Genomic DNA, 26,781 nt, shown 5'->3' with positions numbered 1-26,781 from the left:
TCCCCGTTCACCTTCAACATGAGCTTGGATGATCTCAACGTCCGGTTGTGTGTGAACTTGTGAGTGCATGACATCCTTGCCGACTTGAACCTGCTATGAACATCCGACTTGAGCTTGTTGTGAGCCTCCAGCTTCATCATGTGCATGACTTAAGCCTACTCTCGTTTGTCGTCGAACCCGTCGACGCTCGTACCCTATGAGTCGTTCCTCACGTCCATCACGATTCCATTACGCATCATTCTAAGAGCGGACTAAATCTTTCCTATGATGCGAACAAACGCGTTCCTCGCCCCTGGCTCGGTAGTTGTTCTCAATGCATCATGTGCAATAGAAGTAGCCTCATCGAGTTCTTGTATCTATAAGATAAAAAGCGAAAGAGGATTATTAGCAAGTGGATGATAATAAAATAATAATCACAAAATAATTGTATATTTTTCCTATACACTTCCCAACTCTCTCTCAATTGGACCTCTCGATATGTACTTCTTAGGTGCTTTGTTCTCCCGAAATATCCATTGACGAGTATTCCCTTAATACCACTGTAAGTACACATCTAGTTCTGGTGCGTCAGCCCTCTCTATCATTACAACATCCTCCCTCAACTCCCAATTCTTAATGTAAGCATAATGAATTATCTCCCAATTTGCATGTTGTGCTCCTTTTCGGGGATTTCGTTCTATTCTTTCTACATGATTTGGAATATGTTGTTTTAATCCAAATTGTCAGAGCACACGGCCAGACACGTGCATTTCGACAATCTCAAACCATATAATTGGTACTCGAACACGCCATATATCTTCACATTCTCTACAAATATCTGGTAGTGAAGCTAAAACTAGTTCATAGAGCATCCACTTGACCTATAAAGAAGATTATGTAAATTTACATATCAGTAACACATAATGTATTGATTGAATATATTTAGATATTATGATTTTATACTTGTTCATCCTCCATTTGATCAAGCTCGTTCCTGTAAAAGTTTTTGTGACCCTTTGGGGAGGTTTGCCAAGATCTGGAAACATTCCATCTATTTGCTATACAAAGAGTTAGTACAGATTGAAATAAATGTATAAAATTACATGTAATCATATCTATTATAAACTAATATACCTACATTTTAATGGAATCTGGCCATCGAGAGCGCGGGTCTCCCTCAAATTTGGTGTTCCTAAATGTTATCGCTCTCATGACCATATTTGCAACAAAGTGAGACAACATTTTAATTCTTTATTTTGCATGAGTGCCACTTTTGTTATCTCCCTATAGAGATAAGCTAACACTACACTCCCCCAGGATAACTCTCCACACTCATCAAGATCCTCAAGAAGTGGCAACGATCTCACATGCACCGAATACTTAGTGGAATCCGAAAATAGAACAATACCGATCATATGGTGTATACATGCTTGGGCATAACTCTTGACGATCTCATCAGTTGCATTGATCGGTACATTCATATAACTATTTCGTAACCACTTGAGCTTGATCTTACCACCCTTCATATTAGGAGCTTGATCCATCAATCATTCACACACTCATATCCAGTTGAAGTCATCGGTACCTGTAACAGCATCTCCATCCACTTTAAGGCCAAGTAAAACCCCAACATCCTGCAAAGTAATCGTCGACTCTCCTTGACGCATGTGAAATGTATTTGTCTCGGGCCTCTATCATTCAATCAATGCCGTCAAGAGAGGCCAATCAAGTCTTACACATTTTATTTGTGAACATTCAAAAAAGCCTGCTGACGAACATAATATTAGACCCGTGGATACGTCAAATCCCAACTCGAATGTGCACAAATATGATCAACAATAGTAATACTCGGGGCCTACATATATTAAATAGTGTAACTGTTCAATAACAATAAGAACATTGAAAATTTAAAATGATTAAAAATAATAAAAAATGTAATTTACCTCCCCAGGGTCTATCTTCGCGGATCAATGTCGATCTTGGTCATAAAGGACCTCATATGTCAATGAACTCGGCTCCATACTGTAAATATATGCACATATGAAGATAAAATGTGTCAGTATTATAACGTATGATAAATTAGAATTAAAAGTAAATTACAAAATTTATATATAGCATTGACTTACAAAGAAAATAGAATAAAATTATAAATTAAATAAATTGTACTAATTAATTGCTATCTATTTGGATTGGTAGGACAATGAGATCTATTATGGCCCGATTGTCTGCAGTATCCACACCTATTTTTTTTGGAGCTCCTTCCTGTCCTTCATCTATCGTACCTTTTATGTGCACTAATCGCGAACGTCCGACTTGTCTCTTATATTCATGAGGTAACACATGCGACCAGTTATAGGGTGGACAGTAACAACTATCCACAATGGGATAGAAATACTGCTTGTATGAATCTCTATAGTAGCTTGATTGATACCACTCAGAAGCGTATGTGTGATACGAAGTATTTGCACCTCCAAATTTCTTAGAAGTAACCGCTATAACATGTGAACATGGTAATTTTTACAATTATAGTATGTTACAAGTGCATGCACATTGTGTCACTCGTAAATTGACAGTGTAATTATGACCATGTTTGTCTGTAACTTGCCATTCATCTATAGCAAATCTAACAATATTCGTTGATCTCGCCTACATGACACGAGATCCTACAATCTCTTTATTTTTTTGGTGATAAATACGTCACCCACTTTGCTCCATTCTCTCGTTGCTTGACAAAATAGTGATTGAGTCTATAAAATATCCTCGCAACCAATGCTTGTATGGGCATTGCTCGATCCCCCTTAAGTACACTGTTGAAGCTTTCAGAACAATTAGTTGTCATCATGCAAAAATGATTTCCTCCAACTTTACTTAGTGCCCACTAGTTGACATATTCACTTCCCAAACTACTCTTAATCCAATCATGTGCAGCTTGAAATGTTGCCTTGATTTGATCCCGTATCCGATCATACACACATTTTTCGGTGTACAACCCACTTACCAAAGAAGGTTTTGTAAATGTCTCTGACCAAAACTCTTTTTAACGTTAGCTCTAATGTGTCTTAAGCAATAGTGGTGATGGTGATGAGAGCCAAATCTCCTGTACAACGTTTTAGGAATATCTTTCATCCTATCAAATATGAAAGTAATTTTTCTAGGAGGCAACACATTAAAATATATAATTTAATGCAGGAAAAAACCACTTCAATTTTCACTGTTCTTGACCTCCACAACTGTGAAGGCCAAAGGAAATAAGTCATTATCTGCATCTACTCCTGTAGCAACAAGCAATACACCCTTATATTTATCATATAAGTGTGTTCCATCAATGCTAAGACCAGCCGATAAAATTTAAATCCCTCGATCGAAGGACAAGATACCCAAATTATAGAGGTGAATTGATAAACTCTCAGATTGATCTATTTGGTTATGAGTTTGTATTCAGATCCATGATTGCTTCTTTTTATCGCATCAAGATATTGAGGTAGTGTCGCGTAAGACTTCTTCCAATCACCAAATATTTTGGTCATCACAATTCTCCTTGCATTCCATGCTTTACTATATGATATTTTATTGAACTTCGTATCTAGCACTCTCTCAATTACATTACCAGGAGTTAGTTCAAGCTTCTTCTTTAATTTTGGCATAATCAACTGCGTTATGTAAGAGGCAGATGCACCATTATGATTTTGCTCCAATTTCGGATTGCTACATGTGTGAACACCATAGTATTCTGTGATTCTAAAATGCCCATTATGTTTCTCTCTGGCAAATGCATATGACTTCCAAGGACATGCGTAATCAGATTCATTTCCCTCGGCCTGACCTTTCGGTGTATTTATAAAACAGATTGCATCATAACTTGTGCGATTGCTTTTAACTTGCTTGAATTTGACATTCTTTTCGATTGAGCAATCACGAATAGCATCAATCAACTGGTTCTTAATCTCGAATAAATCTCCAACTCTGAAAGGGACGTCATCATCTCTTCTATGAGTTGAACCGTGGCCAACGAACATATCTTGTACTGTGGAAGAACGAATCCACTCATCATCTTCAAACTCGTCGGGGGGTGTTTCTTCGTACTCAACATATTCATTATTAACATAAGACTCATCAGGCAAATCCGGATTCTTTTCAACATCTTTAGTTATAAATTGCATGGTATCAATTGGTGCACTATCTTGCTCTTCACATTCAGAGTCGTTGCTTCTTTCATCCTCGTCAATTGTTGCCCCTCTTAACAACCTCATATTTTCATAAGGGACTATATTGTTCATGACATTTGACGTTCTCCCGAATGAAGGTGCACTTAGAAATTAAAATTGAGTCTGCTTTGAAAGTACACTAGGGGGGGGGGGGGAATAGGGTTATTGCTCATCTTATTAGATATTAATGCCGATTAAAAATTATTAACAAATATATCCTAACAATGATGATATTCAACAAGCTATATGCAAGGATATATATGCAAAGGAAAAAATAAATTAGAAGTAGGGGGGGGGGGTGAATAGGGTTATTGCTCATCTTATTAGATATTAATGCCGATTAAAAATTATTAACAAATATATCCTAACAATGATGATATTCAACAAGCTATATGCAAGGATATATATGCAAAGGAAAAAATAAATTAGAAGCAATATAAACAAATAATGGACACAAAGAGCAATCCAAACACAATGATATGATCACGGAGTTCGAACCTTCCGTCCTACGTCTCCGCTCCCCACTCTCGGGGAGAAGTCCACTATCGACACACCAGGTTTGGAAGCTAAAACTTCTCTACACACTTGGTTTTCTAGCTCACCGAAAACTCTACAAATCACTCACAATGTACATACACAAACTATAACCTCAAGTGTTGGTCCTCACATATCGCCTCCTTCAAGTGCTCGGCTTTACTATATCTCTCTAGGCTTTACTATCGACGCCACTCATCTTGGTATCGACTACGTCCTTATCACACACTCCTCTTGGTGTAAATGTGTATTACAAGGTGAACTCTCACAATAAGGCTCAAATATAAGATTTTGTTCTCTACAATAGATAAGAACACAATTTAAGCTCAGTCTCACAAATCACAAACCCACAACCTAATATATGATGTATGAAATGCTACAAGCTTAAATATGGTGTGTGTGATAAAATGAGTATAAATAAAATCTAACTCAATTAGCAAACTAGCAATAGTAATAATATGAAAATCAATAATAAAATTTCTAGAGAAAAGGGTTAGAAAAACTTTTCTATAAACACAAAGAGGTTGAAGAAGATTAAGGATGAATTCCTCAATTAAAAATACAAGCATCCTCTTTGTAAACTCAAGCACCAAACTTAAACTTGAGAAAACAACCTTTTAAATAATTAAAACTCTTGTTAAAATACCCTCTTCAAAACTTAATTCTGATGAGAACAATAGGGGTTTATATAAGAAGAAAAACCAAGTCACAAAACCCAAGCAAAACCAACAAAAATGAAAATAGCAAAGGCTGAAAATATAGCCATTGGAGCTGGTCAGTCGACTGACGGGATGCATCAGTCGACTGATGAACTGACCGTTGTATTTATTTTCCAGCTCATTAGTCGACTGACGATCTTTATCAGTCAACTGATGGATCATTAGTCGACTGGTCAGTCGACTGATGGATCATCAGTCGACTGGTCAGTCGATCGAAACAAAATAGAAACTATTTAATGATTGCAGGCACTTTCATCAGTCGACTGATCAGTCGACTAATTTTATTAGTTGACTGATCAGTCGACTGATAACAAGTATACAGCCTGTTTAAAGCAGAAACCTGGTTTTCAAACCGCCTTTAAAAATAGTAAACAAATTCTAAAAATTATGAAACTTTGAAAAATGATTGTAGACATGATAATACACATGCTATAAAAACTGGTTTTCAAAAAGCATCTCCCAAAAGTGAAATCTCATCATTTTGCAAAATCACATAAGTATGAACATGTTAAAAACTTGATTTTGCCAAAATGACTTAAACAAAACTTTGAAACACTTTAGAATGGATTTAGAGACTTATACAAGATATAAAAATAGTGTAAATAAGTTTTTAATCGATAAACATAATATTTTATAATTTTAATAGAATATGAAACACATAAATGTGAAAAAGAATATATACATTGTTTCGTATCTATATAGCTAAACCAAAAACAACTTATCCACATAGAAAACAAATAAGTATTATATATCTATTTGTTTGTAAAAACTTTTGTGGATAAAACACATAAACCATTAAATTGTGTGTGTATAATATTGAGCTTATAGAATTAACACACATTATATAAAAAATTGTGTGTGTATAATATTGAGCTTATAGAATTAACACACATTATATAAACCTTAAACTAATTTACCAAAGCTTGATAGATCTTCATTGTAGCTTGTCTTGGTACACATGGAAGAAGCTTGAACTTAGATCTTGACTAGTATGCATAGGCTTCATTCCACCATCTCCTTCCATCCTCCAATGGGTATGATCGTGAAAGCTCTAGTCCATCCATCCTCTTACTTATTGTTTGTTTAAAATACCTAATAAGAAAATATAAACACTAGATAAATAATATTAGAAATTGTTTGTAATCATCAAAACAAGATTAGAAGATGTAGGCTCATAACATGAGACCTAACATGCTTCATTTCACTCGAAAAAGAAAGAAAACCATCAGACTCAACTCCCAAATCTAACATGCGTGAGAATTCTCCTGGATGTATAAATATTTAGCATGAACTATATAGCAACTTTTTAATAAACAATTCTACTGTTGGTTGCGACCTGCTCAAATTAAATATAATACTCATATGATGATCGTCTGAGATCTCAACTACGGACGTTCTATCAAAAGTTATGGGCCAATTGCATATTATTTTTAGTCGGTACTCTCGTGGGTCAATTTCCATAACTCAGTGTAATTCCTTAATCAAGTCACAATAACTATATAATTCTGAGATCATTAACGACGTTGTTACCCCTCCGACGTACATTGGCATATTATTCATTCCATAATTAATTTTTCCATAATAAGAGCAAGCAATAAAAATCATATTGTTCAACCTATGCAAAAGAAGATTATGTCGTTTAAATTTAAAAAAAAAAATAAAAAACTTTATTAGGATATTGAATAAAAGAGTAAAACCCAAGATGCGAATAATCTCATATAATTTTGATCAAAAACCCTAAACCCTAAAATAAAAATTCTAAACCCTAGAAATGAGCATTCTATGTCGTAGAAGTTTAATTTCAATTACAACTATCAACACACAAAGCATTTGAACCACCACAAATATAGTGATTGATAATAAATTTCAAACCCTAGAATTTGGATTTTGATAGAAAACCCTAGATTTTTATATGTTCAAAGAGGAGAGAAGGAAGAGAAATTACCCTAGAGATATTAAGCAAACTTTCACGACGAATTTCCACCACAAAATAGAGTTGGGAGAAATAAAAAGGTGGCTGAACGAGAGAGACCGGAGTTGGAGAGGAGAAAAATTACGATTTGGACGATGAAATGGGTTCAGTCGGTATATATAAGGGGGAGGGGACCCACCAGAAATAGTCGGGGTTGGCAACCCCGGCTATTTCATGACTTAGTCCCTCCCCCCATTTTTGGATTGGGGGTTGTTGTGAGTCTCTGCTAAATGGTCGGGGTTGAGAACCTCGACCATTTCGATTTGGCGCATCGAAATGGTCGGGGTTTCCAAGCTCGACCATTTTGTGCAATCACAAAATTAGTCGGGGTTTCGAACCCCGGCTTGTTTAGCTGCCTAAACACCAAAGGGCTACGGGCGAGGACCTAATTAGTCCGGGTTGGTAACCCTGACTAATTAGGACCGTAATTTTTTTAAAACGACACACGTTCTGGCCACGAAACTGACGTGACGAGAAAGTGAGTTGAATTTGGTAAATAAGTTTGGATACAGTTGATTTTTGGGATTAAAATTTTGAATGAGTTTATTTCAAAAAATTTCTTCTACTTCCCCCCTAACTCCTCAAACTACTGACTCCATTCATTGATCCCTAATTACCAACCATCAAATTTTATATGTGAAATATGTTGATTTTATGGATGAATGCATGTAAAATAAACAAATGTTGACCTCCTACTCTCTTGCTGTAATCATTTGCGTGCTATCACGAAGAAATCATTCTCAATTGGCTCCATACTCATGAATGTACAGCTTTTTGCCGTACATAATCTAATTACAGACAACATCTTTAACAACCTCAAATCATGGAGCACAAAATGGGGAAATTCAATGCACCTCACTTTTTATATTAACAGATTCATATGGTTTGATTTGTTTTGAGATTATATTCATAGTTAACTTAGAAATCATCATGAGGACGAGGTCTTTAAAAATGTGATATGCCAATAATAGGGAACATGAGACATGTCTCCGCAACTTTTAAGCCGGTCAATTATTATACAATATCAATGCAATCAGACTATTCTGTCAATGCAAATATAATATTGTATCAGTACAATAAGAATATTCTATATGTACTGGAATAAATGTCATATTCTGTTTCTTCTCTATATGATTTTCTTTAGAGGGTTGTGTGTATCTAGAGCCTCTTTGTAGGCTTTATTCCCGATAGTTCTTGGTTAGCTGCCAACTATGTTATATTATTCAAGAATTTTTTTATAAATATTAAGTCAAAGTCAGTTTTATTTGTTTTTTTAGGATTTTCTTTCTTTCTTTCTTTCCTTTTTTTTTTTGATAAAGTTTATCGTTAGGAAATTAACCAATATTGATGGAAGGATAAGCGCGAAAGACTTTGAAATCTGAACTATTCTTCCCAACGACTAGCAAACTGAAAGAAGACTTAAGACTTGCATATCATTCTATACTACGAAGGCCTAAATTAGTGCAAGTTGGGTTATTAATCTTGTGCATGTGCATATAATATAAGTGCCAGCTATGGTGAATTATTATTGATGTCGGTTTGTATGTATGATATCCACATACATTAGACTCTGATTGCTCCCTCCATGTATTTGGGTCAAAAGTGTCAAAAAAAAAAAAAAGGTGTAGAAGCCGTGTATATTTAGAGGAGAGAATACTTGAGGAAAGAGGGGGGAAAAGGATGATCTTCACAATTTTTGCAATATATTAGATCAAAATTGATTGCTCCATGTTAGAGAATGAATATTAATGAGGAGAAAATAACTCGCATCGGTACTATTATGTACAAGGGTTTATATACAGATTAGAAGACCTGGCATGGAACATTTCAAAGAAGGAACAAAATAAACCATCTAATTTGCTTTTTTTTTTTTTGTCAATGAATTTAAATTTTATTCATCACCCAAGTATGAAAAATTTATGTACATCAAAGCATCCAGAACCATAGTCTGGGAAACAATTAGAAAGAAAATTACAATTTCACAATTTCCTCTTTTATATAACCAGGTATATTGTCATTCAAGATTTTTGAAAGTATAGAGATCTTTATATTGTGAAAAAGAACTGCAGGAGCTCTAGACTTTTGCTGGAAGATCCGCAAATTTCTCTCAGTCCAAATTGCATACACTGTAGCAGATAGAGCAAGTCTCTTCAATTTCTTCATGAACCCCTTCCCTCTTAGCCTGTTGCTATACCAGTCAGTGATACTTTCCCATCTACATGACCTCCATTTGTAATCCAGCCAGTTCATCATGTTGTTCCACACCTCAACAAAATATTGGCATTCAAATAGGAGATGCTGACAGTTTTCATTGCTCTGATTTGAACATAATACACATACATTTGTTTCCAGAATTCCCAAATGACATAATCTGTCTTGAGTTAATAGCTTTGCATGAAAAACTAGCCAAAGAATAAAAGAGTGCTTTGGGAAATTCCAACTGTCCCAGACAGTGTCTGACCATTGAACTTTAGGAGAATGCTGTGCTATTTCTTTGTAGATAGAAGATATAATGATTTTGCCTCCAGAACAGCATTTGTTAATTGCATTATGCAAGTTATAAACATTCCCAAATTTACTTATGAGAGTATCTCTCACCTTGAGAAGTTGTTTCCACATCCATGAGTTGTTCACCTTCACTTGAATTTGCCAGATACTTTGCTGTTTTAGAACCATCTAATTTGCTATTATTGTTTAACAATTCATTTCGGAGATTTTTTGCATTCATCTAATTGCATGTGTAGGTACCCTTTGAAAAATATTAAATACATATTCATTACTATCCTAATTGACTCCCATCATATAGTAAAGTCAGCTGACTCCATATTTTCTGAGGAATAAGCCTCGAGTCCAGAATAATATATCGTAATTACCTGAAGCTTTTCAAAAGTCTCTCAAGTTTCCTTTGTTCTACTCTTACACACACACATCTTCAATATTTGGGAAGAGTTACAAATAAATTGTTAACTAACTCCCTCACTCCCACATCCAAATAGGTGGTTTCATGTTAAATTCATAATTAAACTACCAACTTGATATTGTAATATTTGTTGCCTGCAGTTTTCTGTTTTTCTTTGGTTAACCTGAGTGCAAGTACTTGTCTGATATCATTTTGAGAATGACCCCAAGTTATTTAAAATGTTAATTCTAACTATATAAATACTACTTGATGCTGACATAGTAATTTTAGCAACTTCATACTGCACGATTGTATACGCTAAATCTCAAAAGAAAACAATTAAAATTTTTTTTTAGTTCGAAGAAACACACTTTTGTCTGATACCTAAGTGATTGTGACACTAGTATTAGTAATCTCAAACATCACTCTCTAAGTAGTTATTCTCCATGCATATAAGAGTTTAGATTCCACTTATATCACAACATGAAAATCTGTATGTCCTTAAGTATAAAGGAATCTCTACCATTATAATATTGAAAATGTTTCGATGTCAGTATTCATTGCAACTTTATAGTTTGGTACAAGCGAAAAGAATTTTAAAAAGGTATCAGAGCAACTTATATTTAAGATCCATCGATCATGTGCTAAGTGGAGGAAAAAGAAGGCACTGTTGACCATTGCGAGAAGCCAAATTTAAATCTGTAAAAATGACTGTGCAACCTGCTAAACATGTTAGAGCATAAAGTTATTGTTGTGCGCGGCGGAAGCTTTTCTTATGCAACACGAACAATAACTCGAACTAAGTCACAACTAATATGTAAACACAACCACAGCAAGAACAAACAATTTACGTGGTTCGGCAAGTTGCCTACGTCCACGAGGCAAGGGGGATGGAGTTCTTACTATTAGAAATCAGAGAATACAAGTAGAGTTACAAATCTCTCAGATCAAACCCTAAAACAAAGCTCTTGATCTCTCATAACTCTCTCACAATTGGATGCAATAATCCTCTCTCAAAGACTGCTCAAATTCGTCCTTGCATAACCCTAACAAATCAGGTTTAGGGATATATATAACTTAGAAACGAATCGGGTCAAAAAACCGAAGCCCAGCCCAGAAAACATCGACGGTCGACCGCGACGGTCGACCGAATCACAAACCCGAGAGCTAAATCCTTTACAGTCATTCGCGGTCGACCGCGGCGGTCGACCGCCATCAACTCCGAATCCCAGTAAGTCTGCGTGCACGTTTGCGGTCGACCGCGGCGGTCGACCGTCATCAACTCCGAATCCCAGTAAGTCTGCGTGCACGTTCGGCGAATGTTTCCACCAAAACTGAGCCGACACCAAATCATCCAATAGTCCCTCAACAAGTCAGAGAACTAATCTAGAGCTGAAACGCGATCTCCCCCCATCTGAATCAACTGATCAAACCGGCTGCATCTGAAAGACTGCCTACGTATCCTCTTGCCTAAGGAATCAAGCCGAACGTAGTTCACCCAAATGGCCTCCAAAGGCCTCAGCACTGAAGGATGTTCAAAAGCTTCAAATAATGACCAAATTTCACTCCTGAAACAACTTTGGTCAACATATCTGCAGGGTTGTCATTCGTGTGGACCTTCTCTAATATGACGTCTCCATCATCCAGCACGTCACGTACAAAGTGGAATCTGACGTCGATGTGCTTCATGCGCGCATGATAGACTTGGTTCTTCGTCAAATAGATAACCGACATGCTATCACAATATACCCGAATGGTCTCCTGAGCGATCCCTAAGTCCTCCAATAAACCACGCAACCATAAAGCCTCCTTAATAGCTTCAGTTACTGCCATATACTCTACCTCCATAGTAGAGAGAGCCACTGTGAACTGAAGCGTGCATCGCCAACATACAGGTGTACCTGCCAATGTAAAAGCATAACTTGAAGTAGATCGGCACTTGTCAATATCTCCAGCATAATCTGAATCCACATATTCAATACAATCATGCCCATTCTTCTCATCCTTCTGGAATACTAAACCAACATCCACGGTGCCTCGAACATACCGTAGAATCCACTTCACGGCCTCCCAATGACCCTTCCCGGGGTCGTACATGTATCTCGATACCATGCTCACGGCCTGTGACAAATCTGGCCTCGTACACACCATCGCATACATCAAGCTACCTACTGCACTGGCATATGGGACCTTAGACATATAATCTCTGTCCTCAACTAAAACAGGTAACATCAACACTGAAAGCTTGAAGTGGGGAGCCAATGGTGTGCTAACTGCTTTTGCATTGTCGTCAAAGATGAATTTCTTCAACATCTTCTGCAAGTAGCTCTTCTGTGTAAGTTTCAAACTCCCTTTCACCCTGTCTCTCTCGATCTCCATACCCAATATCTTCTTTGCCTCTCTAAGATCCTTCATCTCAAACTCGGATGACAGCTCATCTTTCAACTTTCGAATAGCCGAAGAATTCCTGGAAGCAATAAGCATATCGTCAACATATAAAAGCAAAATATGTGCTCACCATCATGTAGCTTGTGCATATAAACACATGGGTCATATGGGCTCCTCGTGTACCCTCGGCCAATCATAAAACCGTTGAATCTCTTATACCACTGTCTTGGTGACTGCTTCAAACCATAAAGGGACTTCTTCATCTTACAAACCAAATCTTCCTTTCCTGCAGCTTTGAAACCCTGGGGTTGTGTCATGTAGATCTCCTCATCTAAATCACCGTGTAAAAAGGCTATCTTCACATCCATCTGGACCAAATCCAACTCCAACTGTGCTACCAACGCTAATAAAATCCATATCGACGAATGCTTCACAACGGGTGAAAATACCTTGTTGTAATCAATGCCCTCAAGTTGTGCATATCCCTTGGCAACCAATCTGGCTTTGAACCTTATGTCCCCAATAGAAGATCCTTCCTTCTTCGCATATACCCACTTGCAACCAATAGCCTTCTTACCCTTGGGTAGATGTGCAAGTGTCAAAGTATCGTTCTTCTGAAGAGACCGCATCTCCTCCTCCATAGCTTCCCTCCACCTGATCGAATCGGGGCTAGACTCTGCCTCCTTGAATGTGGCTGGAACCATATCATCAACGACCTCCACTGATAATGCATATGCGATCATGACATCATTATACTTAGCTGGCCGACGAATCTCTCTTCTAGGTCTATCTGCTACAATGGACCCCTGAACATGACCCTGTTCATGAGTCCCATAATCCACTGTATCATTTATCTGCCCGGCTATCATCTCATCTCCTCCCAGTGTCACCTCTGTATGAGCCTCAATGGATACAGTGCTCTCTGGAGTGAGTGGAGTCACATCATCCTCCACCTGCTGCGATATCTTTCCTGTCTGGTCTCCCTCCACCTGCCGAGGGGCTCGAGGCCTTATCATGTACGCCTCGTCAAATGTGACATCTCTGTTAATAACTATCTTCTTGTCCTGTGGATCCCATAACTTGAAGCTTTTGACTCCATCTCTAAATCCCATAAAGACTGCTTTCCTCGCTCTCGGATTTAATTTACCATCACTGACATGATAATAAGCTTGACACCCGAATATCCGAAGCGACTCATAGTCACTAGCCACCGAACCAAACCAACGCTCCAAAGGAGTCTTCCTATCTATCGCAGTGCACGATAACCTGTTTACTAGATGGGTCACATAGACTAACGCCTCGACCCAAAAGGATCTAGGCAATCCACTCTGCGTCATCATACACTGCACCTTCTCCAGCAAGGTACGGTTCAATCTCTCAGCCACCCCGTTCTGTTGCGGCGTCTCTTGAACAATGAAGTGTCTTCTAATGCCGTGATCCCGATAAAACCGCAAAAACAGATCACTCTTGTACTCTTCACCGTTATCTGAACGTAGAGTCTTCACCTTTCTACCTGTCTGCAGCTCCACTTTCTTCTTCCACTCCACAAAAATATCCAGGACCTGATGTTTATGCTTCATTGGGTATACCCAATTCCTCCTGGAATAATTATCAATGAAAGTGACAAAATAGTTGGCTCCATCAAGAGATGTGTTCTTGGAAGGACCCCAAACATCTGTATGAATGTAATCCAATGTACCTCGGGTGTTATAAACAGCGGTGCCAAACTTCACTCTAGTCTTCTTCCCAAGTACACAGTGCTTACACAGCTCCATCTTGCAGGTCTTAGCACCTTTCAATAGCCCCTGTTTAGCCAATGACTGTAGGGACTTATCTCCTGTGTGTCCAAGTCTCATGTGCCATAAGGTGGTAGTGTCCTCCTCTGTAGTGATAGAAGCTGCCAGACCCCCTGTAACTGTCTTGCCCTTCAAGTAGTATATGTTGTTTTCCCTGACACCTCGCATCACCACCATAGAACCCTTCGTGATCTTCACTGTAGCATCCTCTAAGATCACTCGATATCTTGCTGCCTCCAAAGTCCCAAGAGAAATGATGTTCTTCGTCAACTACGGTACGAAACTCACTTCCTTCAACTCCCTTACTACACCATCATGCATCCTAATCCAGACTGAACCAATACCACCAATAGGACATACATGGTCATTATCCATAAGCACGACATCCCCTCTTTTCAGCTCCTCAAAGCTAGAAAACCACTCCCTCTTAGGGCAGATGTGATATGTAGCTCCCGAATCCATCATCCACTCCGTGGAATCCGCATAGCAAATCGACGGTAATGCAGGGCATGAATAGCCTGAAGAATCTGAATCTGAATGCTCACCAGTAGCTTTTACAACATTCACTTCTGAAGCTTGTGCAGCTTTCCCCTTATTCTTCCCGGTTTTTTCTTTCCACTTTGGGCAGTCAATCTTCCAATGTCCTTCTTCTTTACAATACCGACATTGATTTTTACTAACACTCTTATAGGCACTCCTATTCTTTGACTTTAAGCGGTTGAACTAGCGACGATTTGGATCTCGGCCTCGAACTGCTAATGCATCTTCCGATGCCTTCTCGGAGGGTTCACCATCACTCTTCCTCAACTCATAGTTCACCAAAGCTGAGGTCACCTCCTTGTAGCTGACTGTAGTTCTTCCATTAATCATAGTGAGAACGAACGTACCATAATCATCTTCGGGCAACGAACACATAAGTAGCATCGCCTTGTCTTCATCCTCAACTATAATATCCACGTTGGCTATATCTGAAAGTAGCTTAGTGAAGTTGTTGACATGCTCCCTGATGGAAACTCCCCTCTTCATATTGAACTAGAAAAATCTCTTCTTCAAGTGAAGCCGATTTTCAATGCTCTTCGTAAGATATTTCTCATTGAGTGTTTCCCACATCTTCTTCGCCGACGTCTCGTTCATAACATCATAAATAAGATCAGGCGTCAAGCATGACCTAATAACACCTTATCCTCTACTGTTCATCTTCCTCCAAACCTTATCCTCCATATCTGCGGGTTTCTCTTTTAACTCAAGAGTCTCCTCTAAATTCTGTGCATCCAAGGCATCCATCACATGACACCTCCACAATCCGAAATTGATCTTGCCATCGAACTTCGGAACATCAATCTTTGTGTTATTGATGCTCAGACTCTGTATCGCCTTTGTAAGAGACAAACCTGATGTGCTTGCATCTCCCATGTTGTCGATCTTGCTCTGATACCAATTGTTGTGCGCGGAGGAAGTTTTTCTTATGCAACACGAACAATAACTCGAACTAAGTCATAACTAATATGCAAACACAACCACAACAAGAACAAATAATTTACGTGGTTCGACAAGTTGCCTACGTCCACGGGACAAGGGGGAGGGAGTTCTTACTATTAGAAATCAGAGAATACAAGTAGAGTTACAAATCTCTCATATCAAACCCTAAAACAAAGCTCTTGATCTCTCACAACTCTCCCACAATTGGATGCAACAATCATCTCTCAAATACTGCTCAAATTCGTCCTTGCTTAACCCTAACAAATCAGGTTTAGGGATATATATAACTTAGAAACGAATCGGGTCAAAAAACCGAAGCCCAGCCCAGAAAACATCGATGGTCGACCGTAGGACTCAAATCACAAACCCGAGAGCTAAATTCTTTACAGTCATTCGCGGTCGACCGCCATCAACTCCGAATCCCAGTAAGTCTGCGTGCACGTTTGCGGTCGACCGCGTCGGTCGACCGCCAGTCTGTCTGGCTTCTGTCTGGCTGATTCTCTGTTTTTTTTCCTGTAATTCTTCAGTTATAACCCACATTCCTGACGACAACTTTGAAATTTTGATATATTGCTAAAGTTCATCTTGCATTCTACATCTTATAAGAAAGATATCTAAAATGTTATCAAATTCTTTTTACTGATGACAACAACTGAATTACATGTTTTTCCGACAAAAAAGTGATTACACGCTCCCTTGAATACTAAGAAACATTGATAAAAAGGTAACTAATTACAAAAACATCAAAGAATCAACAAAATCCAACTTTAACATTGAAAACTTTTTTCTTAAAGACAAACTTTCCTTCACTAATCTTTTCCAAAAGAATCAATTGAGACTAATGGATCATTCATAAAAAATAACACATCTTCAAGATAGTACATTGCCTCCCACGAAGGAAAAGAATCAATAGCATCCCAGCACAGACTTGATCCTTCAACGCTACACTCCCCATCCATTGTGAGGTTGATAGTCTCATGTAATCTCCCATCTGCATTCAGAATTGCCTCATTATTATTCTCCTCCTTCTCTTGAGATGGAGGAACAATTTTATTTTTATCTTGGCTTGTTGCATTTGCATTTGCATCCAACACCTTGTTCTCATCGTCTACCGTTATGTTAGAAACTGAGTCATGACCATCTTCTGACTGTTTTATGGGCTCGTGTGTTATTGGATCAATGCCTTGGAGCTTCAACTTCTTCTTGATTCGTGTGTTCCAGTGGTTCTTAATCTCGTTATCAGTTCGCCCTGGGAAATGTGAAGCAATCTTCGACCATCTGAATTGTGATCGAAAGGGAGATGCGCACTGTTAGCTTTGAGAATGTCAATGTGTATTTTGCAAATAACTGTAGAATACTACCTAATTGAAATGCATGCATTTGTATCTTATACAACTAAGGAACTTGACTATCTATCTATGAGAATCAAGAATGAAGACACTCTGTCATCCTCTGCATTGAAATCATAAGGCACTCTTAGCATTAACATGATCAATGCATATTTTGTAACATCGATATCATAACTGTAGCATACATCTTGTCGATAGGAATTTGAACTTTGTAACTACTGATGAAGTTTCTAAGTATTGATTTACCTATTTGGAAATAACCAAATTATCTTTTAACATAAAACCTAGAACTCTGCCTATCTATGAGAATCAAGAATGCAAATATTTGTGGTCATCTCCCTAGTAATCATCAGGAAGACGTATTATCCAAAAAAAAGAAAAGAAAAAAAAGAGGCAGTGAGAGCTTTAAGGTACAACCTTTAGAATTGGACTATCTATGAGAAATAAGAATGAACGTACCTATTACCAAGGCGCGAATGAAGCTCGATCAATATATCTTCTTCGTCCTCCGAAAAATCTCCTCTCTTGAGGTCAGGGCGAAGGTAGTTAATCCACCTTAGCCTGCAACTCTTCCCGCATCTCATCAACCCTTCAAGAATCATACAAAACCATAGACATTACAGAAATTTCATGAAGCGAAGCAGATGACGTACGTAAATTCTAAGAAACACCTTCCATCCATATCCTGGTTTCTGAAGAATCTCTTAATCTAAAAGTTCAACAAAACCCCCTCGTCTTCTTCGCCACTAATGAAATTGTTAATTTTGTAACAAAGTTTTGTTCTTCAGATGTCGAGACAGATGTTTGCATTTCAGGATGCAAAGTTGCAAATAACGGAAAATACAATTCTTGGATAATTTTTTTTTAAAATTTATCATTAACCTGGATTTTTGCATGTAGGCATCAAACTTCACCATAAAACTAATGGTTTCATTGATGAGACGGAGGAGGTTTCTTGCAATTCACTTGAAGCATATAACTAATATCCCCTACCTGCGAGCTTGGGGACGAGGCGCCAGCATTGAATTCCGTTGTTGAGGATGAAGTCAATGAGCTTCTGATCTTCCTCCATCGTCCATGGGCCTCTCTTGAGGCCAACTTTATCACAACAAGGTTTTCTCCCCATGGCAATTGAAGCCCAAGAGGAGCAAGAAGTAAATAATTATGTGTGTGAGAGAGAGAGAGAGAGAGAGAGATAGAGAGAGAGAGAGAGGAGATGATGAACCAACGCTGAAGTTTATATTGTAACGCTACTTGAGGCCTGGATGCTCGAGACAGTTCATTGGAGGCAATAAACAAGTGGTTGTGTTTGAGGTCCACGTTATTGAAGGAATAAAATTTTCTCCTATGAGTTTTGGTTAGAACTTGGAGAGGCCAGAAAGAGAAGAAGATTCTTGTAGTTGACGAGGGGAGCACTCACAATTAAACAGTTAAAGCCAAGGGTTGATCATAAGTTTTTTCTGATATTTGATTGGTGACGTGTTTAAGAGAGATCAATATCTTAATATTTACTTAAGGGTCCCATTAGGACAGTTGGCAACGTCTTCTTGAAATGCCTGTGTTTTGTATTTGAGTTAAATTAGTGGATGTATCTTCACCGACTTCATTAAGAAGTTCTGGATCAAGGTACATAGACCCTTAGTGTTTTCTTTTGGGGTGTTTTTTTTTTTTTTTTTTTTTTTTTTTTTTTTTTTTTTTTATATTCAGCATGGAATTGTGAGAAATGTTTAATTATTTACCAGTTACAACATGGTCCAGTGAGAAATGTTTAAAGTTCAACAGAGTATTGTGAGACAACCCAAACGTCACGTGGTTTAGTAAAACAAATAAAGTTCAGGAGGCTATGTACAATACCCAATAATTTCGGGGTTTTCTCGAATTTAAATAGTTGATGGGGTTATTTTGCAGCACCTCCAATGTTCAAGAGTGTTTTATAAAATTTAACCTAGTAATTTAATTTCTCTAAGACATATTTTGCATTTATTTTCTACATAATTATTTCATCGTATAAATTTTGGACTGGAATTTATAATTTATAAAGGAATTTATGATTAAAATGGAGGAGCATACTAAATGGTTTTATTTCCCCCCAAAAAAAGAGCCCAATACAGTTTCTAATTATAAACATAAATTCAAAACATTCAAAAACAACTGAATCTCAATTAATTTGTGCTACCAAAAAACTTCTGCAAAAATGTCGTAGCACAAACCGACTCCTCCTCACTACATTCCAAAATTTGACACACAACACACCAACATTACTCAATTAGAGCTAACTAGCCTAGCTACCACCATAACCTACATTTGCAAAATTGGTAATTTTTAGGGTAGCAAAGTGTCAATAAAATTACTTGACGGATGTTAAGATTTTGCATCGACAAAGAGGACAATCAACCGAAATACACCAACCAGTGATCAACACAAGCTCCATGAAACCCATGACTAGCTACATTTCATTCAACACTCTCGCATCCTCTCCCCAAAACAAAAAACACAGACATAAGCATCTTCTTCTCCTTCTTCCCCTTCCTCTCACGCTCCTGAAACTCGTGCAGTCAGTCAATGTCGATGGCCAGTGAAGCAGCAGCAGGCGTTGCGAAGGTGTCACATGTGTTTCTTGCGACACTTCATTGTGAACCAGAGCATCGCGAACAAGATGATGAAGGCAGCTACGCCAGACGAGGACGAATGTGCCCACATATTGTTGGGTGTCGGCGGCGGTGATATAACCCAAAATGCAATAAATCCAAAGTTTTAAACTGATTTAGTTTTATACCCACCCACTTACAAAACCATTCTCAAATTCAAAATATCATACTCAATTATTTTACACTCGGGTTATGTACGTATCTGTAGTATATTCTTCTAGAAATGCCAGTTTAGGGATATTCTGCTACTAAAAACTAGTTGAGGGATAAAAATGCTATGGAAGGTACAGATGAGGGGATTATAGTGAAACCATTGACAAGGAACAACTAATACAAATTTGAAATACATACAATAAAATATGATAAGTCAATACAAAAGTCTCTCTCTCAGGGAGATATAACCCCAAATGCAATAGAGATCAACTCATTCGACAACAAAAATCCATCAGGATCACTTAACCTAAGAAAACCAACCTCCTCCTTCCTCATCTCAAACTCCTCAATCCCCAATCTCCTTCTATCCTCATTCATAACAATCACATGCCCACTCTCAATATATGGCCTAAAAGCCTCATACAATGCTGACGCTAGCTCCTTTCCATAAGACCTCTCAAACATACACATATCCAAACCCCTCGCCGTTCTAAGAGACAACATAACAACATCCATAGCCATATCCTTAGCTTCCACAATCAAATTTTTACTCTTTTCTACCTCTTCGTTTTCTAACTTTAGGACGTAGTTTGTGTAGTCTTTGAGTCTTTTTGTCCTTGAGAATCTGACTCCATCAACGTAGCTTGTGGATCCTAGACCGAATCCATAGAAGGGTTTGTTTTGCCAGTATGCGAGGTTGTGGCTGCACTCGTAGCCACCCTTGCAGTAGCTGCTGATCTCGTAGTGGTCATATCCCGCGTTGGTGAGGGTTTCTGATGCTATTCTGTAGAAGTCTGCGGATTGGGTTTCTGTTGGTAGAGGAAATTCTCCCGGAGTGTACCTGAATATGTATAATTTGATATTATCATGAAAATGTTTAACACTCTTATCTCCTCAGGTGTGTTGCAACTGCATTTAAATCTCAGCACGCATGTTTAGTTGATGTTATCGCAACTTCAAGTTACAGTAAAAGAAAATTGACTGAAAAATACAGGAGTTGCAATTATGCTTGAACTGGAGTTTTCGAACAACAGGAGTTGGAACTGCATTATGTTGTAAATGCATTTGTAATTCTAACAACTCCTAACCAACCATGCATTTAGGTTATGTTTTGTTAGACCATATGTACTTACAAGTGTATGTGCATTGTGCAATATCATATAGTTCCAATTCATGTTGTTGAAACATCCATCAATCTGAATATAGCAACGACTCCTCTATATGTAAGTCAACTTTGTTTTTGCATAGGTTTTTGCAACAAATCTTCCTATGCAAAAACAATCAACAAAACAGACGTTATGGAGTTTGAATGTAGCTAGTTATGCTACATAAGACTCCAACTCAACAAAACAGACGTTATGGAGTTTGAATGTAGCTAGTTATGCTACATAAGACTCCAACTACCCTTACCCAAACATAACTTCAATTATGGAGTTTGAATGTAGCTAGTTATGCTACATAAGACTCCAACTACCCTTACCCAAACATAACTTCAATCAAACAATGCCCAAAGAATGTCTTAATGGAAGGCTAAATATCAAAAAGTCCCCCTTAACACTTGACAATTATCAGATAACCCCCCATAACTTTCAAATATCAGAATACCCATGACAGAGTCAACCACAATTTTCACGAGTCGGTAAAATCACACAGGGGATTGTTTTTGCCAGTGGAAATTATTGTTAACGCTTTTAGGGAGTTTTCTAAAAAATCTTAAAGTTGAAGGGGGTTTTCTGATAACCTGTAAACTTAAGGGCGGTTTTCTGATATTTTGAAGGTGAGGAGTGGTTATCTGATAATAGTTCAAAATTAAGGAGGAGTTCTCTGCTATTTTGAAATTATGGAACTGCATGATATTGTAAATCAATTGCAAGTCCTTCAAAAAAACACCACTGTAAAGTTTTAGAAAACTCGTTCGTCGATTACTTACAGATGCGCGAACTTGGTCCCCTTCTCAACCTGCAGATCGTAAACTGAGACATGTGTGGGCCCCGCCTCCACCGCCCTCCGCAAGCTCTCCCTCCACATTTCCTCCCTCTGATACGGCAAAGACGATATCAAGTCCAAGCTCCAATTCTCCAACCCATCACACCCATTCACCATCTCCACCGCCTCCTCCACCTCCTTCACCCCATGAGCTCTCCCACATCCCCTCAACATCTCCTCTTGAAATGCCTGCACTCCCAACGACACCCTATTCACCCCCAATCCCACAATTTCATCTAATTTTTTCTTATCAAAAGTACCTGGGTCCATTTCGATAGAGATTTCAGCATCCGGGCTTATGCCAAATTTTGATGAAATTACATCTAGGACTGAGGAGAGGAGTTTCGGGGGGATGAGAGAGGGAGTGCCCCCACCAAAGAAGAGGGTTTGGAGAGGAGGGTGAGGGTTTGGACGGGAGCGGGTGGACTGGATTTCACGGAGGAGGAGGTGGACGTAATTGGAGATTCTCGGGTCATTTTCAGGTGAGGGAGAGAGGTTGCCGAGGGCTATGATGGTGAAGTCACAGTAGTGGCAGCGGTGGCGGCAGAAGGGGAGGTGGATGTAGGCAGAGGTCGGTGGGGGATTTTGTCGAACGGGTTGTGGGCATTGTAGAGTGGAGATTGGAGAGAGTCCGGTTGACTGATGAGGAGGGAGTTTGGGTTTGAATTTGCGAGGATGGAGGAGGAAAGAGGAGGAGGGGGAAACAGGGAAGAAAGTTGATCTCTGCATGATTTGTTTTTTTTTTTTGTTTTTTTTTGCTTCGTTCTGTTCGTGCAGGTTTTGGAGGGAAGAAGTACGGGTCTGTTCGAGGCGGGGTCTGTTAAACTTGGGGGTTATTTGCACATAGACTCCTTACAATCATGGGATTTGTAGAATCACCCGTCACATATCAATATCTGCAAAACTACCCCTCAAATTAACAAGTTTAAACGAAAATACCCCAAATCATCAATCATCAATAGTTATATTTTTACTTATCAAGTTGATGATTTTATGCCTTTTTTTTCTGAAGTTAATAATTTGAGGGTTAATTTACGAAATATAAGAGTTGAGGGATAGTTATGCAAATATCTATAATTAAAGGAAAATATATGCAAATAACCCTGAAATAAACGTAGCCGAACTTTGGGGCATCAGAGTGAAAATTAAATAAGCCTTACCGAAGGGACACTATTATTATCCAGGACCCTGAGTTTTTTTGTCAAATTAGTTGGGTATAAAGCGTAATTTTTTCCTCACTGCGATTCAAGCCGCCGCCGACGCATCGCGCGAGATGGGGAAGAAATCGAAGAAGCCCGGGCACGGAAAGGAGAAGACGGAGAGAAAAACCGCGAAAGCCGAAGAGAAGCGAGGTCGAAGAGAGAGCAAGAAAGTCTCTGAAGAGGACGACATCGACGCCATCCTCGTACTCCTCTCCCCTTAAACCCTAACCTAACCCTAGCTAATTTTTCGCTATTAATTATTCTAATTTTTTTAATGCAGAGGAATATACAGAAGGAAGAGGCAAAGAAGAAGGAGGTCCACGTCGACGACAATGTCCCTCGTCCTTCCCCTCGATCCAACTGCTCTGTAAGCAACCGAAACCTTTAGTCCTAATTTTTCAAATTTATTTGGGAGCAGAATTGTGAACTTTTGATTATGTTTTGGCTCAGTTGACAATCAATCCGCAGAAAGAGACGGAGTTGGTTCTGTATGGGGGAGAATTCTATAATGGCAGCAAGGTGAGTGTTTTTGTGGGATCTATGTTTGATAGTGTGATATAGGTCATTCTTTACTTAGCACCATGTTGAGGTTTTCATTTTGGGTTGTTTGCACTTTGATACCCCAATGTTTCACATTGTTCTGAGTTTTGGTACCCTAAAGTTCTGTTTTAACGTTTTGATACCTCAAAGATTTCAAATTGAAGTTAATTTGACAGTTTGATACCTAAAAGCCCTTACTTTGTTCATCACTTCCGCCAACTTAAAAAAACTGAAATTTGGTAAGAAAATTAGTTTCTAAATTCTCTTTTATCTGTTGATATTCTTGAACAAAATTAATGTCGAGTTTTTTACACTTTGAGGTATCAGATTGATAGAAAAAGAGCAGAAGTTTGGGGTAGTTAAAGTGCAAATAACCCTTCTTTTCTTTCCAAAAATTTATGTTGGAAACAATATGTACCGGAATGTGCAAAATATGCAAATATTCTGTACGGTCCACGTAGTAGTCTACATTTAGTCCCATATCGACTCAATCAAGAATCAACATGGGTTTATTAGAGGTGAGTTCTTGTAAGTCCTTTGTGTTGCGAGGGTACTTCTATCATGAAGTCGGACCAGTACCCGACACGTTCATACGTGTACTGGTACCAGATACTTCTTGGACACTCCTTAAATATATGCATACATTTACTCTGACTTCAATTATGTAATACATGTTTTAATTAATACACTTGTCATACACTTCTTGGACATATACCCTACACTTTTGATCCACTTTTGTAACTTGTTGGACAAGTATCGGTTTCGATTCAGCCCACAGTTAAGAACTACGATTTCTAAAATCTATGATTTTAAAGGGTCTTTTGCGTATATAGCTCAGAACTATGATTTCAGTCCATGATTTTCAGTATGTCCCGTACCCTACCTCTTACAAATTTGATGTGTCCTATAATCGTACCTGCACCCACATCCATATCCAACTTAGTAAGTCCACAAATGGTACAGAGCTAACCTGATATTCGCAGTTGCAAAGCGTGCAACTTTGGCCAGTCCGATCTAGTGAAACCCAAAAGGGTAAGCCGGGATTTCGGTGTTTGATGGGGACCAAGCTAGTGCAAAAATAGCCCTTATAGCACCAACATTGTTGAAGGATGTTGGTATTCTAGTAGGGTCCATTTAGCCCCACTTTGACTAAGCGGGAAGTTAATGTGTGTTTATTAGAGATTTAGATTGCCTCCTTCGAAAAGCTAGCCTTTTTGGATGAGTCTTCTAGATCTCTAACATTTTTGGCTAGAATATTTGTCTTCTTAAACGTGCTGATCCTTTTCCTAAACTATTTGGATGAATGTATACTTCTATGCATGTGATAGTGCATAGCAAATCCTTATTCGTTTTGCTCATTATCTAATGGTATCGTTTACATATATACCATGATCTTAATTCAACTTAAATATGCTTGAAGTTTCTAGCGAACTATTGTAATCCTATATCTTACTATTGTAATCCTATATCTTAAGTATATCATAAATGTTAATTGTTTAAGTTTTTGTTGCAGACATTTGTTTATGGTGACCTTTATCGCTATGATGTAGAAAAAAACGAATGGAAGTTGGTCTCAAGCCCTAACAGTCCACCACCTCGTAGTTCTCACCAGGCTGTGGCGTGGAAGGATCATATTTATATGTTTGGTAATTTTAGTTTATTCTTACGCCGTCCAATGAATTTAAAGTGTCCTCTGACTGATCTTATCTCTCCTATAATTCTTTAGGTGGTGAATTCACTTCTCCGAATCAAGAACGGTTTCATCATTACAAGGTAATTTATTCTCAGTCATTTTTACTTTTAATCATCTGAACAATCTTTTTTTCTTCTTTCCCTGCGTGCTACTTTAGCAATTATTCTTCTTGTTTATCTTGTAATCTCTCAACTTCCATTACTTTTCCTCTCCTCATATTCTCCCTTTCCTCTTTGTTTCCTTCGTTGTTTACAATTTTTTCGTTTGACAATTTTCAAACCTAACTTTTTTGGGCACTTGTAGGCCTATGCACCACGTAGCATTTCTCTCTTCATGATGCTTACAGACTTACAGTGCTCCTAAAATAGTGAACATCAATGTAGTATAAGCTTTTAGCCTAAAAGTCCGAGTCATCAAGCATATTACATGCTACAGACTATAGTTTGAAAAAGAGGTAAATTTTACAGATGATTGAAAGTTGTCCTAAATCAAATGTTTCATCTATTTGTCAATATAAAAAGTAATATAATTTTAGAATATCATACTTCAAAATTTACCATTGCACCTCTTGAAGATATCCATTGACCCTAGTGTGCTGCGCCTTACAATATTTATATTTTATTCAACATAATTGTTCAGAATATGTAATACAATGTTTTTGGAACTTTTGCTGGTGCAACAAACACTTTGCATTCACACATGTAATACATAAAAATGGTAAATCAATATTCAGTATTTCTCTTTGTTGGGTCAAGTGTCTTATATAGTCTCTTTATATGTTACTTCATACGTTGTTAGATACCTCAGATTAATAGCATTGCTTCTATTAGTTTCTGTAGGGTAAGGAATGTTTTATGCCCACATGTATGCATGAGTTTTATTTATTTAGAAGTATGTATACTTGTGACATACAAGCTCTTGGCTGCTCTTTCTTCTATAAGCATGACCATTTAGTTACTTTTTTGGAGCTTATTATATGGATAATATATGTAATTCTTATATATCGTTAATGTATTTAGTTCTAATTGTAGTGTACATATTATATTTTAGATGAATGAAGAAGATATACTGTTTATAATTGTGAGGATTGACATAGCATGATGGTTGGTTTCTTTAAGCATTGTTTTGCCCTATTCTCTTCATATGGTTGAATTTTCTTTTTAGGACTTCTGGATGTTGGATCTAAAATCAAATCAGTGGGACCAACTAAATCTGAAAGGATGTCCAAGTGCCCGCTCG

The 26,781-nt window shown here is 38.0% G+C and overlaps 4 protein-coding genes across 4 annotated transcripts in view; 1 reads left to right on the top strand and 3 right to left on the bottom strand.

The window, feature by feature from the left end:
- Window positions 9,381-10,085, bottom strand: LOC109830932. Its single transcript, XM_020398286.1, has one exon. It carries the CDS (start codon window positions 10,083-10,085, stop codon window positions 9,381-9,383), a length of 705 nt encoding a protein of 234 aa, XP_020253875.1.
- On the bottom strand, window positions 16,651-18,683 carry LOC109829453 (protein ODORANT1-like). Its single transcript, XM_020396570.1, has 3 exons — window positions 18,314-18,683; window positions 17,780-17,909; window positions 16,651-17,249 (listed from the first exon to the last, which is right to left on the bottom strand). The coding sequence occupies exons 1-3, from the start codon at window positions 18,444-18,446 to the stop codon at window positions 16,781-16,783; spliced, it is 732 nt and encodes a 243-aa protein (XP_020252159.1). The 5' UTR covers window positions 18,447-18,683; the 3' UTR covers window positions 16,651-16,780.
- On the bottom strand, window positions 20,290-23,043 carry LOC109830507 (oxygen-independent coproporphyrinogen-III oxidase-like protein sll1917). The gene is made up of 2 exons (XM_020397774.1): window positions 22,052-23,043; window positions 20,290-20,962 (listed from the first exon to the last, which is right to left on the bottom strand). Exons 1-2 carry the CDS (start codon window positions 22,834-22,836, stop codon window positions 20,356-20,358), a joined length of 1,392 nt encoding a protein of 463 aa, XP_020253363.1. The 5' UTR covers window positions 22,837-23,043; the 3' UTR covers window positions 20,290-20,355.
- Window positions 23,283-26,781, top strand: part of LOC109830506 (kelch domain-containing protein 4) — a 35,829-nt gene continuing 32,330 nt past the window's right edge. The window contains 6 exon segments of the mRNA XM_020397773.1: window positions 23,283-23,512; window positions 23,590-23,676; window positions 23,760-23,828; window positions 25,363-25,495; window positions 25,576-25,622; window positions 26,707-26,781. The exon segment at window positions 26,707-26,781 is cut by the window's right edge and continues 4 nt beyond it. Coding sequence (XP_020253362.1) covers window positions 23,381-23,512; window positions 23,590-23,676; window positions 23,760-23,828; window positions 25,363-25,495; window positions 25,576-25,622; window positions 26,707-26,781 — 543 coding nt within the window. The 5' untranslated portion in view covers window positions 23,283-23,380.

The sequence above is a fragment of the Asparagus officinalis genome, chromosome 2 (assembly GCF_001876935.1).
Source record: "Asparagus officinalis chromosome 2, Aspof.V1, whole genome shotgun sequence".
In the NCBI taxonomy this organism is placed as follows: Eukaryota; Viridiplantae; Streptophyta; class Magnoliopsida; order Asparagales; family Asparagaceae; genus Asparagus; species Asparagus officinalis.
This window is presented reverse-complemented; position numbering and strand designations above follow the sequence as displayed.